We start from the raw sequence: 22939 nt of genomic DNA, 5'->3' as shown, positions 1-22939 counted from the left end.
ACTACAGTGTTCTGAGGTAGTGTATTACAGCACATTGTATCCAAAGCTGTTGTATTCAACACTCTTTTCAACAGCATTGTATTCAATTAAAATGGCATTAAAGCTACCACTGCAGAGACACAGAGTGGGGAGAGAGTGACGTGAAAGGGGAGAGAGTTAGGGGTCCACCAAACGGCTTTCACGTGTCAGATTGTATTGTCAGTAATGACCTCAAGTGTGAACAGTGAGCAAAAGGTCTGTTTGTAATTTTTAATGAACAGGACCTTAAAGAGAGTTCTTTCTTGTATCCAACTGTGTGATCTTGCCCCTCTGCTGACCCTCCTGATTTTGTCTCCCGTCCATCTCCTTTAGCGGCCAAGAAGTCCCAGTGGCTGGCGAAAGAGGAAAAGGCCCGGCAACTGAGGGAGAGCCAGCTGGACGAGAGGCGCAGGAAGCTGGAGGAACAGCGGATCAAGACCGAGAAACGTCGAGCCGCCCTCGAAGAGAGGCAGAAACAAAAGCTAGAAAAGAACAAGGTTTGTGTGTGTGTTTGTAAAGCAACATGTTCCCTGGATGCTGGTCATAGATCAGATTGGCATTTCTGTTCTTAATAATAAAGGTTAGGATTGGGGAGGGTATGCTGACAGGATCTCCACTCTGGAAGCCTATGGTGCAGCCCAGATGGTTTTGGGTTTAATCCCTACTTCGTTTCCCTTCAAACAACCTGCACCCCCTTCTGTACCCTCACTGTCTTAATGAAGGTCATTCAAATACTAAAGCGAGGCCAATTTTACTCTCCTTAATAAAAAGCTGAATGTGGAGGGTAACTAGAAAATAATGGGCCAAAGTGGACAGGAGAAGTACAGTCATGTTTTAATCCATTCTTGCTTGCCCTTCCTTGTCAAAGACTGCTACCTGAATATGGAATCTACAGTGTTCATCCAAAATCCTATGGCAAAAATGGAAACAGTAGTCTGCTCTTTAACTCAGTATTTTATATTATTTTAAATTGAATCCCCCAAATTCCAAGGTCATAGCTAATTTCCCTCTTCTTTGTGTGTACCCACTGACTAATAAAGTATACTTATATTAGATATGTCTCGTTCTTTTTTTATACAAATATCAAAGTGTTAATTGGTTGGAATTGGAAATGATCATATTGGCGTTCAAAGGATGAATTTTCCCTTCATGCATGAACCAGATTTAACCAGGCATTTTTCCATGTTTGCTGTTTAGGAGAGATATGAGGCTGCCCTGCAGAGGTCCACCAAGAAGACCTGGGCTGAGATTCGCCAGCAGAGGTGGTCTTGGGCCGGAGGCCTCAGCCAGAACTCCAGCCAGAGAGAAAGTGAGTATTCTTCTCTCAAAAAGGAACCCAAAACCCGCGTAGCCAGACACGAACAGTTCATCTCATTCCTACGAGAACCACTGCCTCGCCTAAACCCATTCAAGACTATTATGCTGACTCAAACCACTATGGCGTCCTGTATGATTTATTTTCAGGTGGTCTCGCCCAGCAGGGCTCCAGCCACTGTGTTGGTTAGGTTAACAGTTTGGTGGAGTAGAGCTCAGCTTTGCTCACCTCCATAGAAAGGTCAAAGTGACACAGTTAACATTCTACAGAGATGTACATTCTCAGTCCAGTTGTTGTTTTGCGCTTTTTTAAACCATAAATGAACTCAGTCTATTTTTATGGTCAAATAGTAACTGTCATTTTAAGGCTAGTCACCTTATCAGAGGTGGTTGGTCCACGTAAGCTTTCACACAGGCAGCAATGTACACCTGCAGACGCACATACAAATGCAAACATTTATATACAGCACGGATGCTTACACACACACACACACACACACACAGCAGGTTGGATAACAAATCTCATCTCCCTGCGGAGAGGAACATTGGCGTCATTCTCCAAGGAAATAGCTGAGTTATGCTAACAGCTGAAGTGAAAATGTGGTGTGCAGACCGTCAGAGACTGGGGTGGGGCTCTGATGGTGTCAGGTATATGTGGTAATTACTTGTGAGACACAAACAATTCAGTTCAGTCCTTTTCAAATCTCCTCAAGACTGAACCAGAGACATTTTAGTTTTGTTTTATTGAAAAGGATAGGCATGAATGAAGGAGAAGGAGAGTCAGAATATACATACTGGGAACGGATTGGATAATCCGTCCCAGATTTCGCAAAAACAGTGCAATATTTTTACCATTTGTCCAGCATCCCGAAACCGTACGCATGTAACTCATTTTTACATAAACAGCACATATAAATGGATATTATAGTAAATAGTTCCTCTTCATTTGCAATGCATTCATTTAAATGTCCCAGAAATGTCCCACAAAATCAACGTAATGTCATGCATTTGTTTTTTCCCCTTATTTGGTAACCCTGAAATGTGGCGACATCGGTGGCCTTATTCACAAAAAGGACCTCAGGGACACAGCATACGCATACTGTTTGCCTAGTTGTGTTATTGAGGGTCATTAGCCCATGGATACACAGATAATATTGATTCAACATTGCGGTTCAATGGGCAGGTACTTTCTGCAGAAGTGGCAGTCAGTCGCTCATGTCGATCATTGGAACGGTGGTTCAGTAATGTTTTGCAAATATGGATTAGCGTTGACCTGACGTTACCTTTTCCTGACGGAACCCTTCGGATATGGGGGAGTGGCTAACAGCAACGTTGTTGTGGTGGATGTAGCCTGAGGATGACATTAGGGATGATGTAGCCTAAGGATGACAGCAGGTGCACGAAACAAGGGATGTAGCCTGGGGATGATATCTGGCGAATGAAACAGGGACGTAGCTTAAGGATGATGTAATCTGCGGATGACATCAGGTGTGTATAGCAAGGATGTAGCTTTGAGGATGACATTAGGGATGTCTTTTTCTCTCTTTGATTTCCTCCCGGCCGGCAACCCTAAATCTCCTATCTCAGGGGATCTTATACACAGTATATCCTCTTGCATCTTTGAATCACTGAATGCACGGTCATAGACACCACGAATATTAGCAAGGCAACACAAACTAATCTGGGACCAGACCACAAGCCATGTGTAATGGCAGATATTTACCGTCAAATCAACCTGCCATCCAGGCTTTTTTGTCAGACCCAATGGGCGTACAGTACCGACAGAAAGGGGGAGAAATGGAAAGAAAGACTGACAGTTAACAAGCGTATGTGGACTAATGAAAGTTGTTGTTTGGGAAAGGTTGCAGAGTGCTGTTTCCGCCTCTCCCTGCTCAAACAACAGGCTCATGCCTGAAAACAGACATTTAGGGCAGAGACATTAACTTCTTCCCTTAATATTACACTGCACCAGTGTTAACCTCTAATAAAGACTGTTTCATCTTTATTAGAGGTCCTAGAGGTGATTGCTGTTTGATCAGTGTGTTGTCTCATGAGTTCACTCCACCAGGTGTCACTATTGTAACATTGACATTTGTGGTGTCAGTCGTTGCACTGACATTTGTTAACCATTAGGTAAACGGGTCCCAAAAGCTGTCTTTGCAGAGTGCTATGGTTCTACCAAGAACTGTCCTAAAGAACCCTCTTGTTAGCTTACAAAGAAAGTTCTTTGTAAGGTAGTAGGTTCTACATAGGACCCTATATAATATAATAGCATTCTCTAATGCAGGGTGATTTTCAGAATTGTTCATTTTAATGCATTTTGCATGTGCATTGTGTTTGATTAATATTATTTTACCAAAAGATAGAAATAATGTTTTCTAAACAAATTAAATCCTTTAGTTGTTCAGTATTGATACTCTGAATTCTCCTCTAATAGGAGTAATGAATCACTTTACCAACCAACACAATGTGACTTGTGGGCCTGACTAGGATCAAGACTTAATGCCTCTCAAAGAAAGGCCTTTTGATATACACATGTAATGATACATTTTCAAATAAAGACAAGTGAAACCACTACTGAAGATTAAAAACATCCTCATATACAGTCCTTGGTAGAATGGCTAGAATATTAAATGGGTCTTTGTAGAACAATTGACAGGATTTTCCATAGAACCATATACAGAAGTTCTAATTAATTGAAGAATCCTTTTTCTATGGTTTTAGTTCAACATGTACTAACAATGTGTTTAACTTGTTTGGACAAAGACAAGACCCACACGTTTACACTTGCATTCTAATCACATTGGTACAGTTTTGGCATAGAGTGTGGCTCGTTTGACACGCCACACATTTCAGTGCAGGACTGTTTGATTGTTTCGTCCTTGCTAAATGGTAAAGTGTGTCTTTAACTTTTGCTTTTCCTCAGATTATGCTAAAACTGACTGTTTGAAATTCCTTACTGTTTCCCTTCCTCTCCATGTTGGAAGGATTGCGAAGGAACACGTTTGTATTTGAGTTTTTTCATTTAGTTTTTTCTCAGAAATAGACTCTGGAGGTTTCTGGTAGTTGGATGTTTATGGTATTTTAGGTGGGTATATGTGCGTGTATTGGGGGATTGATTTTGCTGGTGTACCAGCAATGTATGTTTATTTGGATGCCTGTATGGAAGGACTGATTGCGTTCCCAGAGGCCTACCCCGTGTTCAACAGTGTGACCCACCATCTCTATGGACTGCTCTCTTGGCTTCGCAGGCAGATGCTCGATGTCGGCGGTCAACCTGCCCAAGCATGTGGACTCGGTTATAAACAAGCGACTCTCCAAGTCCTCCGCCACCCTCTGGAACTCCCCTCACAGAAGTAAGACATGCCCATTGTAACGGGAATGCCCCCTTTCCATATCCGTTTTCTCCCATTGCCGTTTCTACCTCCGAGTACTCACATCGCCTCTTGATTTTTGTATTTTTTCCCCGTCCTCCACAGTATTTTTTTCTCCCTTTCCGTGTCCAATCCAATCGTCTCCCTGTGTTCAATGGTTGATGAGTGAATCATTTTCACCTTCCAAATTCCAGTCCACCGCTTTTCCACTGTCGTTCATTGGGTTACGATGTCCCTCCCTCCTTCTGCATTTACAGACTTCATGCTTTGGTGTGAATATATGGGTTCATTTATCTTGTCTTACCATTTTCGGTGTCCTTGGCTTATTCATTTGATGGTGATGGTCATTTCGTACCTTTCGGTTTGTGTGTTTTTTATTTATTTAATTTTTTACTCACCTCAGAGTCTTCGTTTGTTTTATGACATTTCTTGAATGATGGTGATGGTGGGTTTTCAGGCCTGTGTCTACCCGACATAACTGCACTGTACTGTGTTGAATGTAGCTGCGGGCAACTGAAGAATATTGAATGAATTTCACAGCTGGCAACTTTCTTCTATTCAGAGTCACTCAGACAAGGCTCAGAGTTTTTCAGAAGTGCACGTCTTAAGTAGGTCACGGTGTGCCACTATGAAAAAAGAATGTCAGCCACTAACGGATGAGTCAGCAGAGAGATGATTCGCTGTGGAAACGCCACAGGTACAGCGAGAGGCTTGAAAACAGGTTGAGGTGACTACTGATGGCTTAACCCTCTGGTTTGTTTACTCTCCTTATCTCTCTCTCTTTCTCTCTACTTCTTTTTTACTCTATCTCGCTCTCTCTTTGCCTTTCGGGCTGACAGCCTGATTGTCATTCAGGGCAGGTCTCATAGGAAAGTCCGGGGTGATTTGGTTTGGCCCGTTACCTCAAACAACCCCAGGCAAACCTCTGGAGTGGACATTTCTCCTCTTCCTCGTCCATTTTCGTGGTCAATGTTGTGAACAGCTGCCCCATTAGCCGTAGGGGTGTTCTACATACAGGATGTTCTCTGGCACGCCACACTGTGTTCTGTTCCAACCATTAAAACATGTCGAGTTCTAGAGGTGTCGTGCTCTTCCTCTCCCTTGTATGTCTGGAAGCAGGCCCAGTCTATTAATGCATTCCCCATTTCTCCATACGAACAAGGCTCATACCTGGGCAGCTTTGAAGTTCTATTGGGGGTTTACTTAAGGGTTTGTCGGCGATATATTGCAATAAAGTCCTTCTATTCAAAGGGGATTTGGACAGGCATGTGTATGTTTCTCATATGGTTGATTTAGGGAATTGAACCCACTATCCTGATGTCAGAATGAGCTGTGTAAGTTTAGTCTTTGTTCTTATGATAGACAACAGCCTATGCAAAGCGTTCAAATGGCTTAGTTCATTGTCACCATTTCGTCGAAAACAAGTGGACACGCGGCACTGTTTCTGCAACACTGTTATGCGAGTGTGAAATTGCGGTGTGCAGGTTTTAATATTTAGCAGTAACAGGGCATTTTCACACCGTTTGAACACTGTCCGTCCTCTGGCGTAGTTCCACAGGGCGGAAGACATGCCCGGTGGCCCTCAGGGGCAAACTAGCTTTGACAATGCTCGTTTTTTTTTTAACGACACTGGTAACGTATGTCCCTTGCAGCGACCCGTAGCCTCCAGCTGAGTCGGTGGGAGAGCAACATCGTGGACCGGCTCATGACGCCCACCCTGTCCTTCCTGGCCCGGAGCCGCAGCGCCGCCAGCGTGCTCAGCAACGGCAAAGACCGTAAGTACAGGATGGCGGGTGAGACCTGGGTGGGGGACAGAAAACAACCCCCAAGACTGTTTTGATCCATTATTATTCTTGTTCCACCAGATTTATGTCCGTTGGCCTGCAGTGCCATTATCGGCCTGCGCTTTGAGACACTTGGGGTGGGGGGGGGTGGTACTGAGCTAGCCTGTCATGTCACGTTCTGGAGCAGCTCAATCTGGGCACGTCATCTATCAATTGAGTCTGCTCGTGGGAATAAATTGTCACATGATCGATGGCTTTATCCATATGCTTTTACAGTCTGATTTGTGATTTGTTTGTTGTTTAAAACCGCACTATTTTACCCAACCTCTCCTCTGAACCTTTGACTGTGCCATGTGTTTAATTATCTGATGCAACTCATAAACTAGCCAACAAACCTTTGAAAGAGCCCTGACCTAATTTCTGTTCCGAGACAATTGTGAAACGACTGAAGGTCCCTGGGGAGCAGTTTGAGAAACACTAATGTAGGGCATGTGAAATGTGTCGCAATGAATGTATTATATAAAAAAAAAAATCTGATGGGGTTACTTTTTAGTTACACACTTTTTTGATTTTCGTTAAATATTTGTTCAAGCTCCCGATCTTTCTCCTGCTTCTCCTCTCCGCCACCCCAGAGTCGCCCCTGTGCCCCCGTTCAGCCTCCGCCAGCCCCCTGACTGTTTGTTCTCACCGGCCCCACCACCGCTGCTCCGACCGCTGGAGGGTGACATCCAGCACGCCCGACATCACCCGACGCGACTCTGCGGCAGTACGTCGACAGATCACTACGGCGCCTTACACGTCACTGGTGTTACACTACTTCCTGCTTTGAGTTTTATAAAGCCCTTTTTACATTAGTAGCCACAACGTGCTTATATAGACAGCCTTAAACACCAGAGATTAAGCAATAAGATGTTGAACAGTGATTAAGATGAACTTCCTAGCAATGCTGGGAAGAAACCTAGAGGGGAACCTGGCCCTGCAGGGTGGCCAGTTCTGTTCTGGTTTTCGACTAGGTAATTTGACTACATTTTTCTAGGTAATTTGACTACATTTTTCCATGCAGACAGAGAAGAAGAAGAAAGAGAAAAAGGACAAGGAGCGAGAGAATGAAAAGGAGAAGAGCGCTCTCAGCAAGGAGAACATGCTCAAGAAGAGACAGTCCCTACCAAGTATGAAGCACAGAGCGGAGCACAGGTAAGCTGCTTTCACAGCAAATACTATGTCCCCATATACCATGTCTGCCTTCAGAACTCAAAGTAGAACTTTGAGTTCTGTCACACCGGGTTCTGTCACACACTCTGTCACACCGGGTGAGCAACCATTGAGACACACTGGGGAGCACCTGGACATCTGACTGTCTGTCCCAGTCAACCCGGGCTTAAAAGGACGAGACTGGTGTGCCGGAGGAAAATCTGGTGTGTCTAGCACAGCCGACCGCCAGACAGATGGAGGGAAGGCGGGGAGAGGAAACAAGAGCGAAGGAATGCACTGACTCACTGGTCTGGGGAGAGAGACGGCTGAGTGTGCCACAGGCCTTAAGGAACAGAAGAACAAGTATGCCGAGATACTCACGCTACTCTGCCCGTGATGGGACTTTCCCCTCGGAGCGGCCCATTAACACGCTGCTCTCTGCTGGGAGTCCACAATGCTCTGGGTCTCTGTCGCAGACCACTCAATGTTCCCCGATGTGTCCTGCCTGCCTGACGTGTTCATTGGTCCCTGTGACGCAGAGGTTAGGGAGGCCTGCCAGAAACAGTTGGGGGGTATTCCTTCGGTGGGGCGGATAGCGGGAAGGGGCTTTCGTTGTGTTGGGATGACGTGGGCTCGAAGCGCCTCGACGTCCCGCTTGGAAGTCAATGATCTGAGGATGACATGTCTTTGTGTTTGTGTCCCCCGCCTCCCTCTCTCCCCAGCCCCAGTCCGTTATCCAGACAGCGGGCCACGTCTCCTGCCACGACTCCAAGAGGGAGACCCTTGGCCTCCCCCAGCCCCTCCTCCTCCCCTAAACCGCCCTCCTCAGCGCGGGCTAGTCCCTCCACACCCAAGGCCCGGCCCAAGAGAGCCAGGACCCCAGCCCGGGTAGACCACGTGCGGACCTCCTCTCCCATACCCCTGGAGAGGGTCCGGGAGGCCCGGGGTCGTAGGTCAGCCACGCCTGAGGAACCCAAAGGGAAGAGTAAGTGTACCCCTAGAAGGCGGGGCTAAGAGGAGTTTTACCTAGATTAAATCCATGCAGGACAATCCCTGTAACCGAATATTTACATTCTCAATAATTAGAGTATTTTATCGACGTTGGTTGGAACGAGTCCAAACGTAACCATAGCCGGACAGATTGCAGAGCGTGAGACGCTCTCGTTCATTTAAACAAAACCAGGTTGTAAGCAGCATAAGAGGCTTGAACTGATCAGCATAAAAGTACGCTCTGGTTTTGTTTTCAAGATTCCTGCTCGCTCCTAACGCCCGAGAAACGTTGGTAAAGTGGCATGCGCACTGTTCGAGTTGGTCAATGGTTATGCTTCCAATGTAGCAGGGGGAATAAAACATTGCTTTTGCAACTCCCCAGTGTAGCTGCTGTGTACTGTAACAGATGAAGCCAGATATACTGTAATTTGTATCAAGCTCTGTGAAAGCAATTCTAGCATTTTCTTTCAACACTATGAGAAGGATATATATTATTCTAATACAGCCCTTTAATAGTGTCCCACAGTAATGTTATGTATATAACAGTGTGGACTTGTGTACCTTATGTGATTATATATTAAATATGTTTAGGTGTGTATATACAGAATGTGTGCACTTGCACGGAAGGCAATATAATGTTATATATGTACACCCCCATACAATTTGGTTTACTTTAATTTTCCCTTCCTTCAGGGATTTTTTTCTTTTATATGTCTACTATGTAGGCCTTGTCCAGCCATGGCTTCATTTTTTGCTTATTTTGTTCTTTGTGGTTTGGCTCAGTCGTTCCCATGGCTGAGAAGAACGACCGTGAAACACAGGCTGGAAACACTGAATGAAACCATATGTGTGTAGGTCTGTGTGTGTGCATCTTTGTGTGTGTGTGTGCGTGCTTGCTTGCTTGCTAGTGTGTGTGTGTGTGTGTGTGTGTGTGTGTGTGTGTGTGTGCGTGCTTGCTTGTGTGTGTGTGTGCGTGTGCGTGTGCGTGCGTGTGCTTGCTCTCGTGTATGTGTTTGTGTGTGTGCGCGTGCTTGCTTGCTTGTGTGTGTGTCACAGTAGCTCCAGCACAACCAGAGGACGATTACGGTCATAGTTAATTAGGCATTTAAACGAAGCTGCATCGTTAAGTGAATTACACAGCTTCTTTGTCTCCTTCACACAGCGAGAGACAGCTGAGGTTCTGGTGTGATGATAACATATAATCGGGCCACTGTAATTACAGTGTCTCTGAACACCGTCCAGAAATGTCCACAGATTCCGTGCTTTGTCGCATTTCGGACTTGAATCCTCCCAGTGGCGCAACCAAACACATTTGTCAACGTTCCTTCAGAAGAGGAACAGCCTTTCCACCTATCCAGAAAAGGATAGCATGAAGAGTGTATTTAGGAAATGAGTCAGGACTTTTAAAGCAGTCCTTGCCAAGGAGTTGGTAATGGTGCCATAGAGAGAGAAACAGATGCATCACCACACAAACCTTTTTCCTATCTTCCCTCTCCAGGCTCCCCTGTTCCATCGATTGTGGTGTCCTCCGTCCCGGCTATGCCCCCTACTACGAGCCCACCAATCCCAGCTGGCGCAACCATGCCCTCGGAGGTTGCCACTTCTGCCCAATCAAAGCCCAGTGCTACTACGTCCTCCCCTGACGGCCCGGCCCCTTCCCCGTCAGGCAAGCCCATGGCGGGCACCAACAACCCGGAGGAGGCCGCCCGGATCCTGGCCGAGAAGAGGCGACAAGCCCGCGAGCAGAGGGAGAAGGAGGAGCAGGAGAAACGCGAGCAGGACGAGAGAGAGAGGTGAGAATCATATTATGCTCACCACAGTACACAGAATCCCATCTGACACTGGAGCAAGCCAAACCAGCGTTCTGTCGGGTTGCGAAATTCCGGATACATTCCCGACGTTCTCAGGCAGAAATCATGGTTGGAAGATTCGAGAGACACTCTGGTTTGCTAATCAGGAATCCCCCGTGACAACAGGTTATTGTAAAAACATTAACATTAAAAAGCCACTGGAAAGTGAAAGACAGTTATCCATCACTTCATATGCGTTGCTGAATTGGACCTCACTCAACCCTGGAAATGATATGTGGACAGACAGTTTTACCACCAGAGGTGTAACGCTGTTGACATTTGTGTAACGGCTTGAGTTGCCAATATCCACTCAGGTTTATGAGCTAAAAAAGATTTTGCATGGAACCTAATCAGCGCCATGCCAGCCTATTGTGCCATTTTGACCACAGTATGTGACCACTGGGTATTTATATCAAGACAGCTGTCTGGCTGGACTAGTGGTTGCTGTTGCTCTTCTATTTTAATCTCATCAGCAGGAAACTATTTACTTTGAATTAAGTTTTATTTCCTGATTGTGTTTCACATTTTATTTGTTTCTATTGCCAGAATATTACAAACACCAAAGTTCAGCCTTTACAGTCACTTATAATATGATTATTTTGTTAGTATATTACAAATACCAAAATTACAATCACGTAAAAAGTTTTTTCTGCCAGTATGTTATAAAGACCAAGTTACAGCCTTTCCAATCCCAGAAACTGATTTATTCAGTTTCAAATATGTTTTGTTGAACGCCCAAGCAGACAGAACAATAGAATAACTTTTAAAGAAACATTTATGAAAGATTTATTTTAAATGTAGCTCATTATACATGTGTAAACACGTCTGTTCTTAGGTTTGATAGAGAGCCCCTGATGATACTTTATAGACTGATGACAAGATTGTCCTCCTTTGCTAAGGGTCCTGCGAGAGGAGCGTAAGGTACGGGAGGCGGAGGAATGTAAGCGCAGGGAGGAAGAGGCACGCCTAATGGCAGAGGAACAGCGTATGAGAGACCAAGCCCAGCGCCTGGAAGCCGAGAAGGAGGCGCAGGAGAAAGTCAGGGCTGAGCAACAGGAGAATGAGCGCCTACAGAAACAGGTGAAATAAAAACCTCAACTACCGGCAGTCAGAGGGAACTACCTTACACAGTTCATCCAGAACTTTCCATTATTGTCTAACTGCTTTGAGCCACCTGCCACCCTGTACGAGTTTAACATACTGTATCTCCCTGTCCCACATTACCCTAGTTTATTATCTCCCTGAACTCAAACCTCAACAGTTGCAAAAATGTAGTATTTGTTCAAATCACTTCCAGCCACCATGATTTATTGTCAGCATTGGTCAATACTTTCCCAGTGGCTCCAGCAATTGACAGTGATGACACATTAAAGGGCCCATTTCACTTTTTGGAGTGCAGCACAGAATGCCTGAGCATTGACTGAGCTCAGCCAATGAGACTAGCAGGACAAAGGGTCAGCCAATGAGACTAGCAGGACAAAGCGTCAGCCAATGAGACTATCAGGACAAAGGGTCAGCCAATGAGACTAGCAGGACAAAGGAAACCCTAATTCAAAAAAGTGTTTGACTTGTTAACTATTTTAAGAGATATAAGTGGTGATTTCTGTCCTGGTGGAAGAGGTTGTTTTCTAGACACGCTCTAGGGCTCCGGCAGTGATGTGTCCGTCGTATTTCAACTGAGTATGAAACATGCAGTTCAACAGGGGTAGGCAACTGTTGTCAGCTGTGTTTTTGATTCAATCTAGAGAGACCAGCTGTGTTGAGTTTAGGCAGTCAGCTAGCTCAGTTGGCCAGGTGTGGACCATGTGGTGTCTAGTTGAAACAAAACACCTCAGTACCTTTGGCACCAGAGGAGCACGGTTGGCTTATTTTGTAAAAATGTCTAGCACTACTTTTAGTTTAATGAAACCAAATACATGATTTATTGTGGTTTTATACAGTCCCTATCTCAGGGAACATACATCAAACACTGTTGATGGTAACTGGATGATACCGGTATTGGTATGTCCTTAGTCAAATATGAGGCAATAAAAATAAATGGACCACAAGAATGTACATTGTGTCATAGCAGTTTTCTCAGTCTCCTCCAGTTTTAAATTTTAGGAGGAGATGAGGTCCTGGTCCACACCTGTGGATTACCTGGTTTGGGGGGCCCGTTGCTGTCCCTGTCCTTGTCCACCTGGTCATACTTCTGACCTAGTCTAAAATCAAATTTAGCCCAGAGAAATGTATTTATTATTCCAATTGGACTCTTAATATCTCACCCGGCACAGCCAGAAGAGGACTGGTCACCCCTCTGAGCCTGGGTCCTCTCTAGGTTTCTTCCTAAAATTCGACCTTCTTAGGGAGTTTTTCCTAGCCACTGAAATTCAACACTACTGTTGTTTGCTCCTTGGGGTTTAAGGCCGGGTGTCTCTGTAAAGCACTTTGTGACAACTGCTGTTGTAAAAAGGGCTTTATAAATAAATGTGATTGAAATTTGATTGATTGAGTATGACTAAAAGGCTGACCATCTTGGCCAATGATATATAATGCATAATTAACTGCAGGCACGTTCACAGGTAAGTCTCAACCTGTGCATTGCTCATGCCCCTTTGCTGTTTTGTACCGGTTCCCGTTGACACCCGTCTGTCCGTCTGCGTTTGTTACTCGTGTCACTTACTCCAGACGCATCATCCGTCAATGTGAGCTGACAACTCACTCCACCCGTTTTTTTCAGTTTCAGCGCATGCCTTTTGAAAGGTCTGTGCACAGCCCTGATTAAACGGTGGTTTGAGGTATGTTGGCCTTTATAAACTGGGTGGTTTGAGGTATGTCGGCCTTTATAAACCGGGTGGTTTGAGGTATGTCAGGCCTTTATAAACCGGTGGTTTGAGGTATGTCAGCCTTTATAAACAGGGTGGTTTGACGTATGTCGGCCTTTATAAACCGGGTGGTTTGAGGTATGTCGGCCTTTATAAACCGGGTGGTTTGAGGTATGTCTGCCTTTATAAACCAGGTGGTTTGAGGTATGTCAGGCCTTTATAAACCGGGTGGTTTGAGGTATGTCAGCCTTTATGTCAGCCAGGTGGTTTGAGGTATGTCGGCCTTTATAAACCGAGCGGTTTGAGGTATGTCAGCCTTTATAAACCGGGTGGTTTGAGGTATGTTGGCCTTTATAAACAGGGTGGTTTGACGTATGTCGGCCTTTATAAACCGGGTGGTTTGAGGTATGTTGGCCTTTATAAACAGGGTGGTTTGACATATGTCAGCCTTTATAAACTGGGTGGTTTGACATATGTCGGCCTTTATAAACCGGGTGGTTTGAGGTATGTCAGGCCTTTATAAACCGGGTGGTTTGAGGTATGTCAGGCTTTATAAACAGGGTGGTTTGACGTATGTCGGCCTTTATAAACCGGGTGGTTTGACGTATGTCAGCCTTTATAAACCGGGTGGTTTGAGGTATGTCGGACTTTATAAACAGGGTGGTTTGACGTATGTCAGCCTTTATAAACAGGGTGGTTTGACGTATGTCAGCCTTTATAAACAGGGTGGTTTGACGTATGTCGGCCTTTATAAACCGGGTGGCTTGAGGTATGTCGGCCTTTATAAACAGGGTGGTTTGACGTATGTCGGCCTTTATAAACAGGGTGGTTTGACGTATGTCGGCCTTTATAAACCGGGTGGTTTGACGTATGTCGGCCTTTATAAACCGGGTGGCTTGAGGTATGTCGGCCTTTATAAACAGGGTGGTTTGACGTATGTCGGCCTTTATAAACCGGGTGGTTTGAGGTATGTCGGCCTTTATAAACCGGGTGGTTTGAGGTATGTCTGCCTTTATAAACCGGGTGGTTTGACGTATGTCGGCCTTTATAAACCGGGTGGCTTGAGGTATGTCGGCCTTTATAAACAGGGTGGTTTGACGTATGTCGGCCTTTATAAACCGGGTGGTTTGAGGTATGTCGGCCTTTATAAACCGGGTGGTTTGAGGTATGTCTGCCTTTATAAACCAGGTGGTTTGAGGTATGTCAGGCCTTTATAAACCGGGTGGTTTGAGGTATGTCAGCCTTTATGTCAGCCAGGTGGTTTGAGGTATGTCGGCCTTTATAAACCGAGTGGTTTGAGGTATGTCTGCCTTTATGAACCGGGTGGTTTGAGGTATGTCGGCCTTTATGAACCGGGTGGTTTGAGGTATGTCGGCCTTTATGAACCGGGTGGTTTGAGGTATGTCGGCCTTTATAAACCGGGTGGTTTGAGGTATGTCGGCCTTTATAAACCGGGTGGTTTGAGGTATGTCGGCCTTTATAAACCGGGTGGTTTGAGGTATGTCGGCCTTTATAAACCGGGTGGTTTGAGGTATGTCGGCCTTTATAAACCGGGTGGTTTGAGGTATGTCAGCCTTTATAAACCGGGTGGTTTGAGGTATGTCGGCCTTTATAAACCAGGTGGTTTGGGGGTGTGTCGGCCTTTATAAACCAGGTGGTTTGGGGGTGTGTCGGCCTTTATAAACCAGGTGGTTTGGGGGTGTGTCGGCCTTTATAAACCGGGTGGTTTGAATCCTGAATGCATATAGCGGTGGTACAAGTAAGCGGTAAGACCGTATACCATCTCCATGATGCGTAGTGCCAAAGAACCGCTTTTAGTCGTGGTCTTTTGGGAAAATACCACACCCCCTTGTGCCTTAGTATACCACTGGTATGACAGAAGACAGTTGTAATAAAATCGGTGAAGCATTATTAATAGCAATAAGGTATCCGACTTTGCTTGCCCCAACATTCCATAATAATCACCCTAAAACGTGGTATATTTGCCATATACCACACACTGTGGTTCATCATTGTTTACATATCTTATTTCTATGCAAACTGGACCACTTTGTAATCTGTATGCTTTCCAGAGAGAAGAAACTGAAGCTAAACTCAAGGAAGAGGCAGAGAAACAGCGCCTGGAGAGAGAGAGACACTTCCAGAAGGAGGAACAGGAGCGACTGGAGAGGAAAAAGGTAAGGCTCATTCATTCATTGTTCTCTCCATTCGTACACCAGTGTCCTTTGTAGCCTGGTACCAGACATGTTTGTGATGTGTAGTCGACTCCTGTGGTTATTGTGATGCTGACTGCCTTTTTGATGTTCAGCACAGCTCAACTGTAAAAGGGACCCAGGTCTCAGTTTGATTTCCTAAATACATTTAAAAAATAAGAGTTGACACTAGCAACACAAAGGTGCAGTGTGAAATGTGGATATAGTTTAGGATAATATTAACACTTTTGTTTTCGGTTCAAACCGATGGAATGTAAAAATAACTGTATTCTTGTAGAGAAAACGATTAAAAAAATAAATATTTTCTCAAAACTCACATTCTTGCTGGCAAGAAGAATTGCATTCTGCTTATCCTGTTGACTTATTTGGATTCTTTGTGGCTTACAGTGTCTTTACGTGAGCAGGCGGACAATGTCCAATAATTCAGACTATATATAAACAGTGTTGGTGGAGAGTGAGTCCTAATTACTATAGTTAATTGAGCAGTCTCAGGTCATCTGTACCTCCCACCCCTACTTTACCACCCACACTGAGGCCATACTGAGGTCATGTTGCTGAGCCTCCCACTATACATGCTGCTGCTCTCTCTCCTTCTCTGGGCTCTCTCTCTCTCCCTCCTGACATCTAGCTTCCTCCTTCTTGTCCTCTCTCTTTTTTTTCTTCCCTCTGCTGTCTGAGGCTGCGAGCCCAAGAACAGCATGTCCTCTAACTTCCTTCCCTTGCTGAGAGTCACTGCTCTACTCCCACTGGTCTACACAATGCTCCACAGCATAGCACCACTCCTATATACCTGACTCAGTTGGAGCATGTGGCTCTCTCTTTCACACATGCACGCACACACACACACACAACACCACTGTTATTGAGCTCATGAGCACTGCCTTCTACACCTTGTAATATACCTTGTGTAACCACTGCTTTTTGTGTGTGTATTTTTCTGAAGCGTCTCGAGCAGATCATGAAGAGGACACGCAAGCCAGACGGAGGGGAAAAGGTACCCTTGGTACAACGAACACACCATAAAAGGTTGTTGTTACCGAATTGAAAAGACATGTAACAAGTGGTCTTCTGTTCTACAGAAAGATGTCAAGGCTCCGCCTCCAGCTCAAGTCAATGGCAAAGAGGTGGAAAGCAGAGAAGGTACGCAGTAATTGAGATGCAGCATGAATGTCATCCGGCGTTGTTTGGTACCCGTCTCGTATTCAGCAAAACACTGTTTTGACTCTGCCAGATGTTTGGAGGTGCCAAGTTAAAGTGGATGTTCTGGTGTAGATACTGACTAGTTTAATGTAGTTATTGAGCTTCACCGACTGGATGGCTATAGTATTTTCGATGTTACTTTAATATTACTGCAGGATTTAACCAAAGCATTTCTTCTATTTGGGTCCCATGTATGAGTACAGAATAGTAGCTGGCTAGGTGGGGGGAAGTGCAAAACAATGTGAAAGGCATGCACTCATTATTGTTAGTTGCTCTGGGAAACATATTGAAACGTAGTGAAAACATACAACATGACAGTCAATATGCAGCACTTTATATGTACTGTAGGCACGGCTTAAAGCATAACTCTTGTTATAGACATAAAGAGATTAAAGGATCAAAAGGGGCCTGTGAACACTTCCTGTCCTCCCCCAATTTGAAACAAATATGGCTCCAGATCTTCAGCCTGCTGTTCTGTTTTATCCCATCTGAATAGTCTTACTCGTAATATAAATAGCATTTCAAATAGAAAGGTTCATATTAGATTATTTCTCCTTTTGATTTAGGACAATAGAATCAACATGCATGCTTATTGTTTCCGGAAAACAATTCTTGAGGCGTCTTTTTTCAAATATGTTGGTCCACTTACCACATATTCCCCATCAATTCTACTGAATCTACTTCAAACGTTGTCGCGTCAGGGACTTTCTCTGTGTGGCCTGGAGTGCAGACATGACAAATACACTCAACTGTTGCTCCCCCTTAAAACCTGACTATCTGTCCAGTGAATAATACCCCTCCAACACACACACAAGTACACACCTCTTCCTTGAAGATCAGCAGCCCACTCAAACACACGCACACACAGAAACCTAAGTGCAAACACGCGCACGCACACACATACAGATGTTGAGGATGAGTAGGAATAAGAGGAATTCTGAGTACGGTGGAAACCATTATTAGAAGCGCTGATGTGGTTAGACACCCAAGTGTGTTGGCAAGTCCCACCTCGAATCTGGCCTGTGGGCAGACACACACAGATATACACACACAGACACAGATATACACACAGACACAGATACATACACACACACACAGATACATAGACACACAGACACACACACACACACACAGATACACAGATATACACACAGATACACAGACCGATACACACAACACACACAGATACAGACACGCATATATACACACACAGACACACACATAGACACACACAGACACACACACAGATATACATACACAGGGGGACCTCTACTACAGTCATAGTCCCAGGTGGTCAGGTATTGAGGGAGAAACTGCAAAGCCTCAGGATGTGCTAATGGTAGCAGCTAAGACTGGCTGGATCAAGCCTACATTTTAAGTTCTGTCTCTGCTCGCTTCAGGATGGCCCTGCAAAAGTGTGTGTGTGTCGTTTGATTAAGGGATGGATCTTCTTTGTTTCCACAGCCTCTGCTGACTACCAGCCAAGCTCAGAAGTCCACAGGAACACAGACAAGGACTCCGATGCTGGAAGAGACAGGTAAGGCTCAAGAAAATGTCCCCTACTGTTTCTCCTCCGGTCGAAAAAATACAACTTCTTGTTTAATAGCAAGCCATGCACTATTATAAGACCTTTGTACGCATCAGAAAACTAGTGAACAGGCCTCCCAGGAGGTGCGTCTGTGTAAGGCACTGTTTCTTCTGCCTTTTCCTTGGGAGCTTTGTTAGCAGGGACAACAAGCCCCAGGACAGTAGAACATCAGGGTTATTATTTAGTTAGGGATAGTGTGCTGATAGTGGTTTGAAGACTTCACAGTGCTTCTGAGTGTTATATCTACAGTTTTAGATCTTCTGAACAGGCGTCTCAGAGTTACTTTGTGTCACTCTCCCAACATAACCATCTCAGCTCCACGGTCCACGTAGTTAATGGTGTCCAGCCTGCCAGACACGAGAATGGCTTGTCCACCAAAGGGAACACTGGCCACTTGGAGGAGATCATCCAGCTCGCCAATCACAGCAACACTACAAACGGGGGGCGGGAGAAATCTGAGAGTGACATTCCCACCGAGCCAATCCTGGCCTTTGAAAGTGAGGAGCCTTTCCTGAAAAAAACAGGCCCCATGAAGACTCAGCATGTTGCAGGTACATAGACAGAGCGGGAGGGGCAGTTGACTGGACATAGATCATGTCTGGTATTAAATGATGCCATTTTTGACTCTTTTCACATTTGGGCCATAAATCAGCCACATGGGTTTGTAGTGTTATCGTTGGCAATGAAGAGCCTTAGTTCTGTCTCAGGTGCAGGTCGTGACTTGAGTGTCCCCAGAGAGAGAAGTGAGTTTAAGTTAGGAGGGTGGCAAGGGGACACCACCCGCTCCCAGAGGGCCTATGGGGACACTGAGGGAGGACAGGACAGGTGGAGGAAGAAAAAACAAGGTATCTAAGTAACGTAGCTTTCAGGACCCTTGCCCAGTTATGTAGCCCCATCCTCTCCACCCCCATAGTCAGCATAACGGCTTCCCACTCACCCCCACCCTCCCCCAAGGCATAGCCCCCACCTGCCAGCCTTCAGCCAGCCAGGACATAAATAATACCCAAAGCAAACAGAGTAGGGTCAGCTTGCTGCAAAGCTGCAGCCGCCCAGACAAAGTTACCATTGCCTTCACATCGCAGTCTCAGTGTTTCACAAGTTAACTCCAAGTTTGTAATCTGTCTTCATAAGCCACACTCTTCCCATGATGACTTTTTCATTTGTTGTAGGGTGGCCGGGAGACTGGGGCTTGTGACTGGGGAGTTTAATGCCTATTGATTAATCTCCCCGGTTAATCAATATGCACATTATGATGTAATTCCGCGGTAACCGAGGACATTTGTTTCTAAAACATAATAGCGGGGCTAATTTGAATGGTGACACTCGCGAGCTAGCGCAGTGGTCTGTTTGGCTGCCTGACAGGTGCCCCGGTCAGTCTGTCACTAAAAGCTAACATCAATCACTTGGTCTAAAGCTAGCATCAATCACTCTGTCATCCATCACCCTTGTGGTGCCAACTAGGGTCAGGATTCGCCCTGTGGCATCTGTTGCTTGGTCTCTTCATTTCCCCCCCAAAAAAACAGTATAGTATAACGCCTTTTGAGTTCATGATAAGTGCACAGGACCTTTTAACATTGATTATTGTTGCTAGCTAAAGGGGTTTTCTGCCTTGTCATTAGCAGGGTCATTAAAGGAGTTGGACTGGCACACATTTAAAATGAATGCAATTTTGGATCTCTGGTGCTTTTCCTGTTTGTGAGGTGAACTTTGTTAAAACTGACCCTCATACTGTCCTCTCTGTCTTCTCTCCAGAGGTCCTGTGAGGTTCATTACTGTATGAAGACAACAGCTGTAGGTAACCCCACATTCCCCACGCCCCCTCTTTCCGACCGAGCAAAGCCCCTATGACCTCTGCCAAACCAATCCCAGACTGCATTAGAGACCCCCACCCCATAACTTCAACTTTTCCTGGAAAATGGGAAGAAGATAATGAAGAAAAACTAGAAGCAACGGCTCCTGCAAAACACAAAAACCAGGATATGACATCAACACCCCAACAGGGTGCATCAGTGTTACCGTTCACAGTAAACTAACATACAACTTAAGACTTGCCAGGATCATCCATCATAGAATCCAGCAGCCCTTATGGTGAAAATGATTGACAATATCAAGTACTTGTTATTATTATGATGACAGGTTGACAGAGAAGTGAGTTGGCTTTTTTGTTTCTAATGTTTAGTTTATTTAAGTTTAAGGATGGGTTACAGTTTTATGTGAATAATGTAAATGAACAATTGTTTGTTGGACTAATGGAGAAGGGGTTCTATGATATAAATTGTTTAGGAATTTACGAAAATGGAGCCCAATGTTTAATTATCTCTGGTCTTTCAAGGTTTGCCCAGTAACCGTTGAATTCAACTCATAATGAAATCTGTAAACGTAACTGTAAATGTTGAGTGAATGGCGCTTTATTTTGCAAATACAATGTCTTGCACATACTGAAAATGACTTTTCACAATGCTTTGACGAGGTTAGAAAGCCATGCAGCCCATGGCCAAGGAGTGTCGCTTTGACAGGTTTTCTGTTTAAACTGATCCACTCCTCATTTATGGCTGATTAGGCTGGATTGAACTGGATCTAAAACATTAACAAGCGATTTGTTTTAAGAGAAACAAGCAGACGCATGGGGAACTCTTGATCCAGGATCTGTAAGCCTTAAGCCAAATCAGTGATCCAGTCAGATCAGTCATGGTTGAATATGTACATGATCATCCAATACCACCATTTAAAAAGTGACCTGTTATTTTTTCAACATGAGCAGGAAGAATGATATGCTGCCGATCCCATTGGGATTCCACAGACCCCACTGTTTGAAAATGAAATTGTGGTGCGTGTGTGTGTGTACATGCTATAAATATATTTTGTTGTGTGTTGAAGGGTTAGTGGGAGTATCAGAGTATTAAAGAGAACATTGTTGTCCAGTTGCCTGTGCTTTAATGTTCCTTGGGTTCTTCTTTTATTGTTATAGCCAATTTGGATGGATGGACACACTAAAAACCAGCCAAAAGTCAACCATCGAAACACTTTTGTCAGAAATCTGGTGCGGGCATGTTCAATGATTCACAGAAATTCTGTACTAACCTTGATGTGGTCATGTTTACCCAAAAGGTCCTCACAGTCCAGGGCCAGCTTATTTACACACTGTTGACAGATAGAGCACAAGCTACAAAACACAATTCTATGCAGCTAGCTGAAAACCAGATTTTGAAGATGGTTTATAAAACGAGAGGCCGCTTAGCAGGGTTAAGGAACTTCCCTCAGCTGTGACCTTTGGTCTTCCTTGTCTGAGGTCCAGTGTGTCTGTGACCCATCGTTCCGCTACAGCGCCAACACAGAACGAGCTGTGTCCCTGAATGCTCCCCACCTGCCCTTCGTCATTTGTTTGCCCTACATAGCAGCTAGACCCCATTACCCACTCGGTTAATGCCCCCCGCCCTCCTCGACACAAACCACTGCTGTGTTGTTCTTCGCTTGGAACTCATTTGACTAATTTTGACTTTTTACCAGCCGCTAATGCACTAGACCAGTGACTAAGTTCTCACAAAAACTTATTGTTAATTATATCCCAGAATGCAGAGGTGTCACTGTAAATCTTCTGTAGCTTTCTGCTAGATTTGATTTGTACTTCCCCCTGGATCTCATTGAGGACTGTATTAATCTCTACCAGCAGAGGGCAGCACTGCAACACTGAGGTGTCAAACCACAATCGCATTCCCCAGTACAAAATCTCTTTAAATGGTGTAGCCTACCAGAAAAAGTTGTGTGTCAAATACAAATAGCAGTTTACTTATTCAGATTACAAAAATATCTATAAGATCTCATAAAACAGTTAATAGAAATGTTAATGTGGCAGTCTAGCTTTAGTCTGTGGCCCAGCAGATACAGTTTCCTGCAGTGCTGCCCAGGGGGAATAAAGGGTAAGGGACCCTATTTTTAGGGAGATGTCAACAGACATTGAGAAATGGAAGACGCAGTGGGCATTGGCAAGGCGTGAATTCTCTGAGAATGGAGGGTGAAGAGCGGAGGTGCGTGTGTGTATGTGTGTTGTATGTGTCTGTTCGTTAAATTTACGAGGCACTGACGGACATTGAGCAGGACAAAGGTGTCTTTTACTCACACACTCCTGGGAGAGCGGAGTTGGGTGTCGTAGTGGAGCTGCGGAGTTGGCAATGTCACTTTGATCTATCAGTCTATTATCTCCTCGTCGGGGGACAGAGAACTGGCCCGGCCAGCTTGCTGATAGGTGTACTGGAGATGTTGCCATGTCAACCCTATTCTTAGATTGCGTTCCTGTTTTACAAGGTAGAAGAGCCCATATGAGTTTTCCTTTGCTAGGCAAATGGCAATACAGAGCAAAATCAAACTCCTTCACGACTTTGTCACTCATCTTTCTGTGTATTGTGAGACAAATATCGGTTAGTATCTACTGTTCTAACATTACATATCCAAATACTGTAAAACTCTACCGTTGTCTCTCATTCTGTTGTGGTGCAACCCGGTTCCACTGTTGTTCTTGTGGTCCTGTATACTTTCAACACATTAAATCTTGTAAGATCTGTGGAAGCACAAATGCCATCTAGTGATTGAAGGGGTTAAGATACATTAAACCATGG

At 44.9% G+C, this 22939-nt stretch overlaps 1 protein-coding gene across 5 annotated transcripts in view; it reads left to right on the top strand.

Moving 5' to 3' along the window:
* The window catches only part of map7d1a (MAP7 domain containing 1a), a 52737-nt gene extending 31487 nt beyond the window's left edge, over positions 1 to 21250 (top strand). For 3 of the 5 annotated variants that reach the window (XM_010885377.4, XM_010885376.5, XM_010885380.5), the window contains 15 exons: positions 352 to 515; positions 1216 to 1327; positions 4584 to 4688; positions 6359 to 6481; positions 7123 to 7256; positions 7554 to 7684; positions 8404 to 8666; positions 10170 to 10464; positions 11421 to 11601; positions 15398 to 15502; positions 16482 to 16532; positions 16618 to 16678; positions 18203 to 18275; positions 18642 to 18877; positions 20079 to 21250. In XM_010885377.4, coding sequence (XP_010883679.2) covers positions 352 to 515; positions 1216 to 1327; positions 4584 to 4688; positions 6359 to 6481; positions 7123 to 7256; positions 7554 to 7684; positions 8404 to 8666; positions 10170 to 10464; positions 11421 to 11601; positions 15398 to 15502; positions 16482 to 16532; positions 16618 to 16678; positions 18203 to 18275; positions 18642 to 18877; positions 20079 to 20089 — 2045 coding nt within the window. In that variant the 3' untranslated portion in view covers positions 20090 to 21250. The remainder of the gene's footprint in view (positions 1 to 351; positions 516 to 1215; positions 1328 to 4583; positions 4689 to 6358; positions 6482 to 7122; positions 7257 to 7553; positions 7685 to 8403; positions 8667 to 10169; positions 10465 to 11420; positions 11602 to 15397; positions 15503 to 16481; positions 16533 to 16617; positions 16679 to 18202; positions 18276 to 18641; positions 18878 to 20078) is intronic. The other 2 variants (XM_010885379.4, XM_010885378.5) reach the window with 1 other exon arrangement.
* The last annotated feature ends 1689 nt before the right edge of the window (positions 21251 to 22939 follow it).

This window comes from Esox lucius, chromosome 20 (assembly GCF_011004845.1).
Source record: "Esox lucius isolate fEsoLuc1 chromosome 20, fEsoLuc1.pri, whole genome shotgun sequence".
In the NCBI taxonomy this organism is placed as follows: domain Eukaryota; kingdom Metazoa; phylum Chordata; class Actinopteri; order Esociformes; family Esocidae; genus Esox; species Esox lucius.
This window is presented reverse-complemented; position numbering and strand designations above follow the sequence as displayed.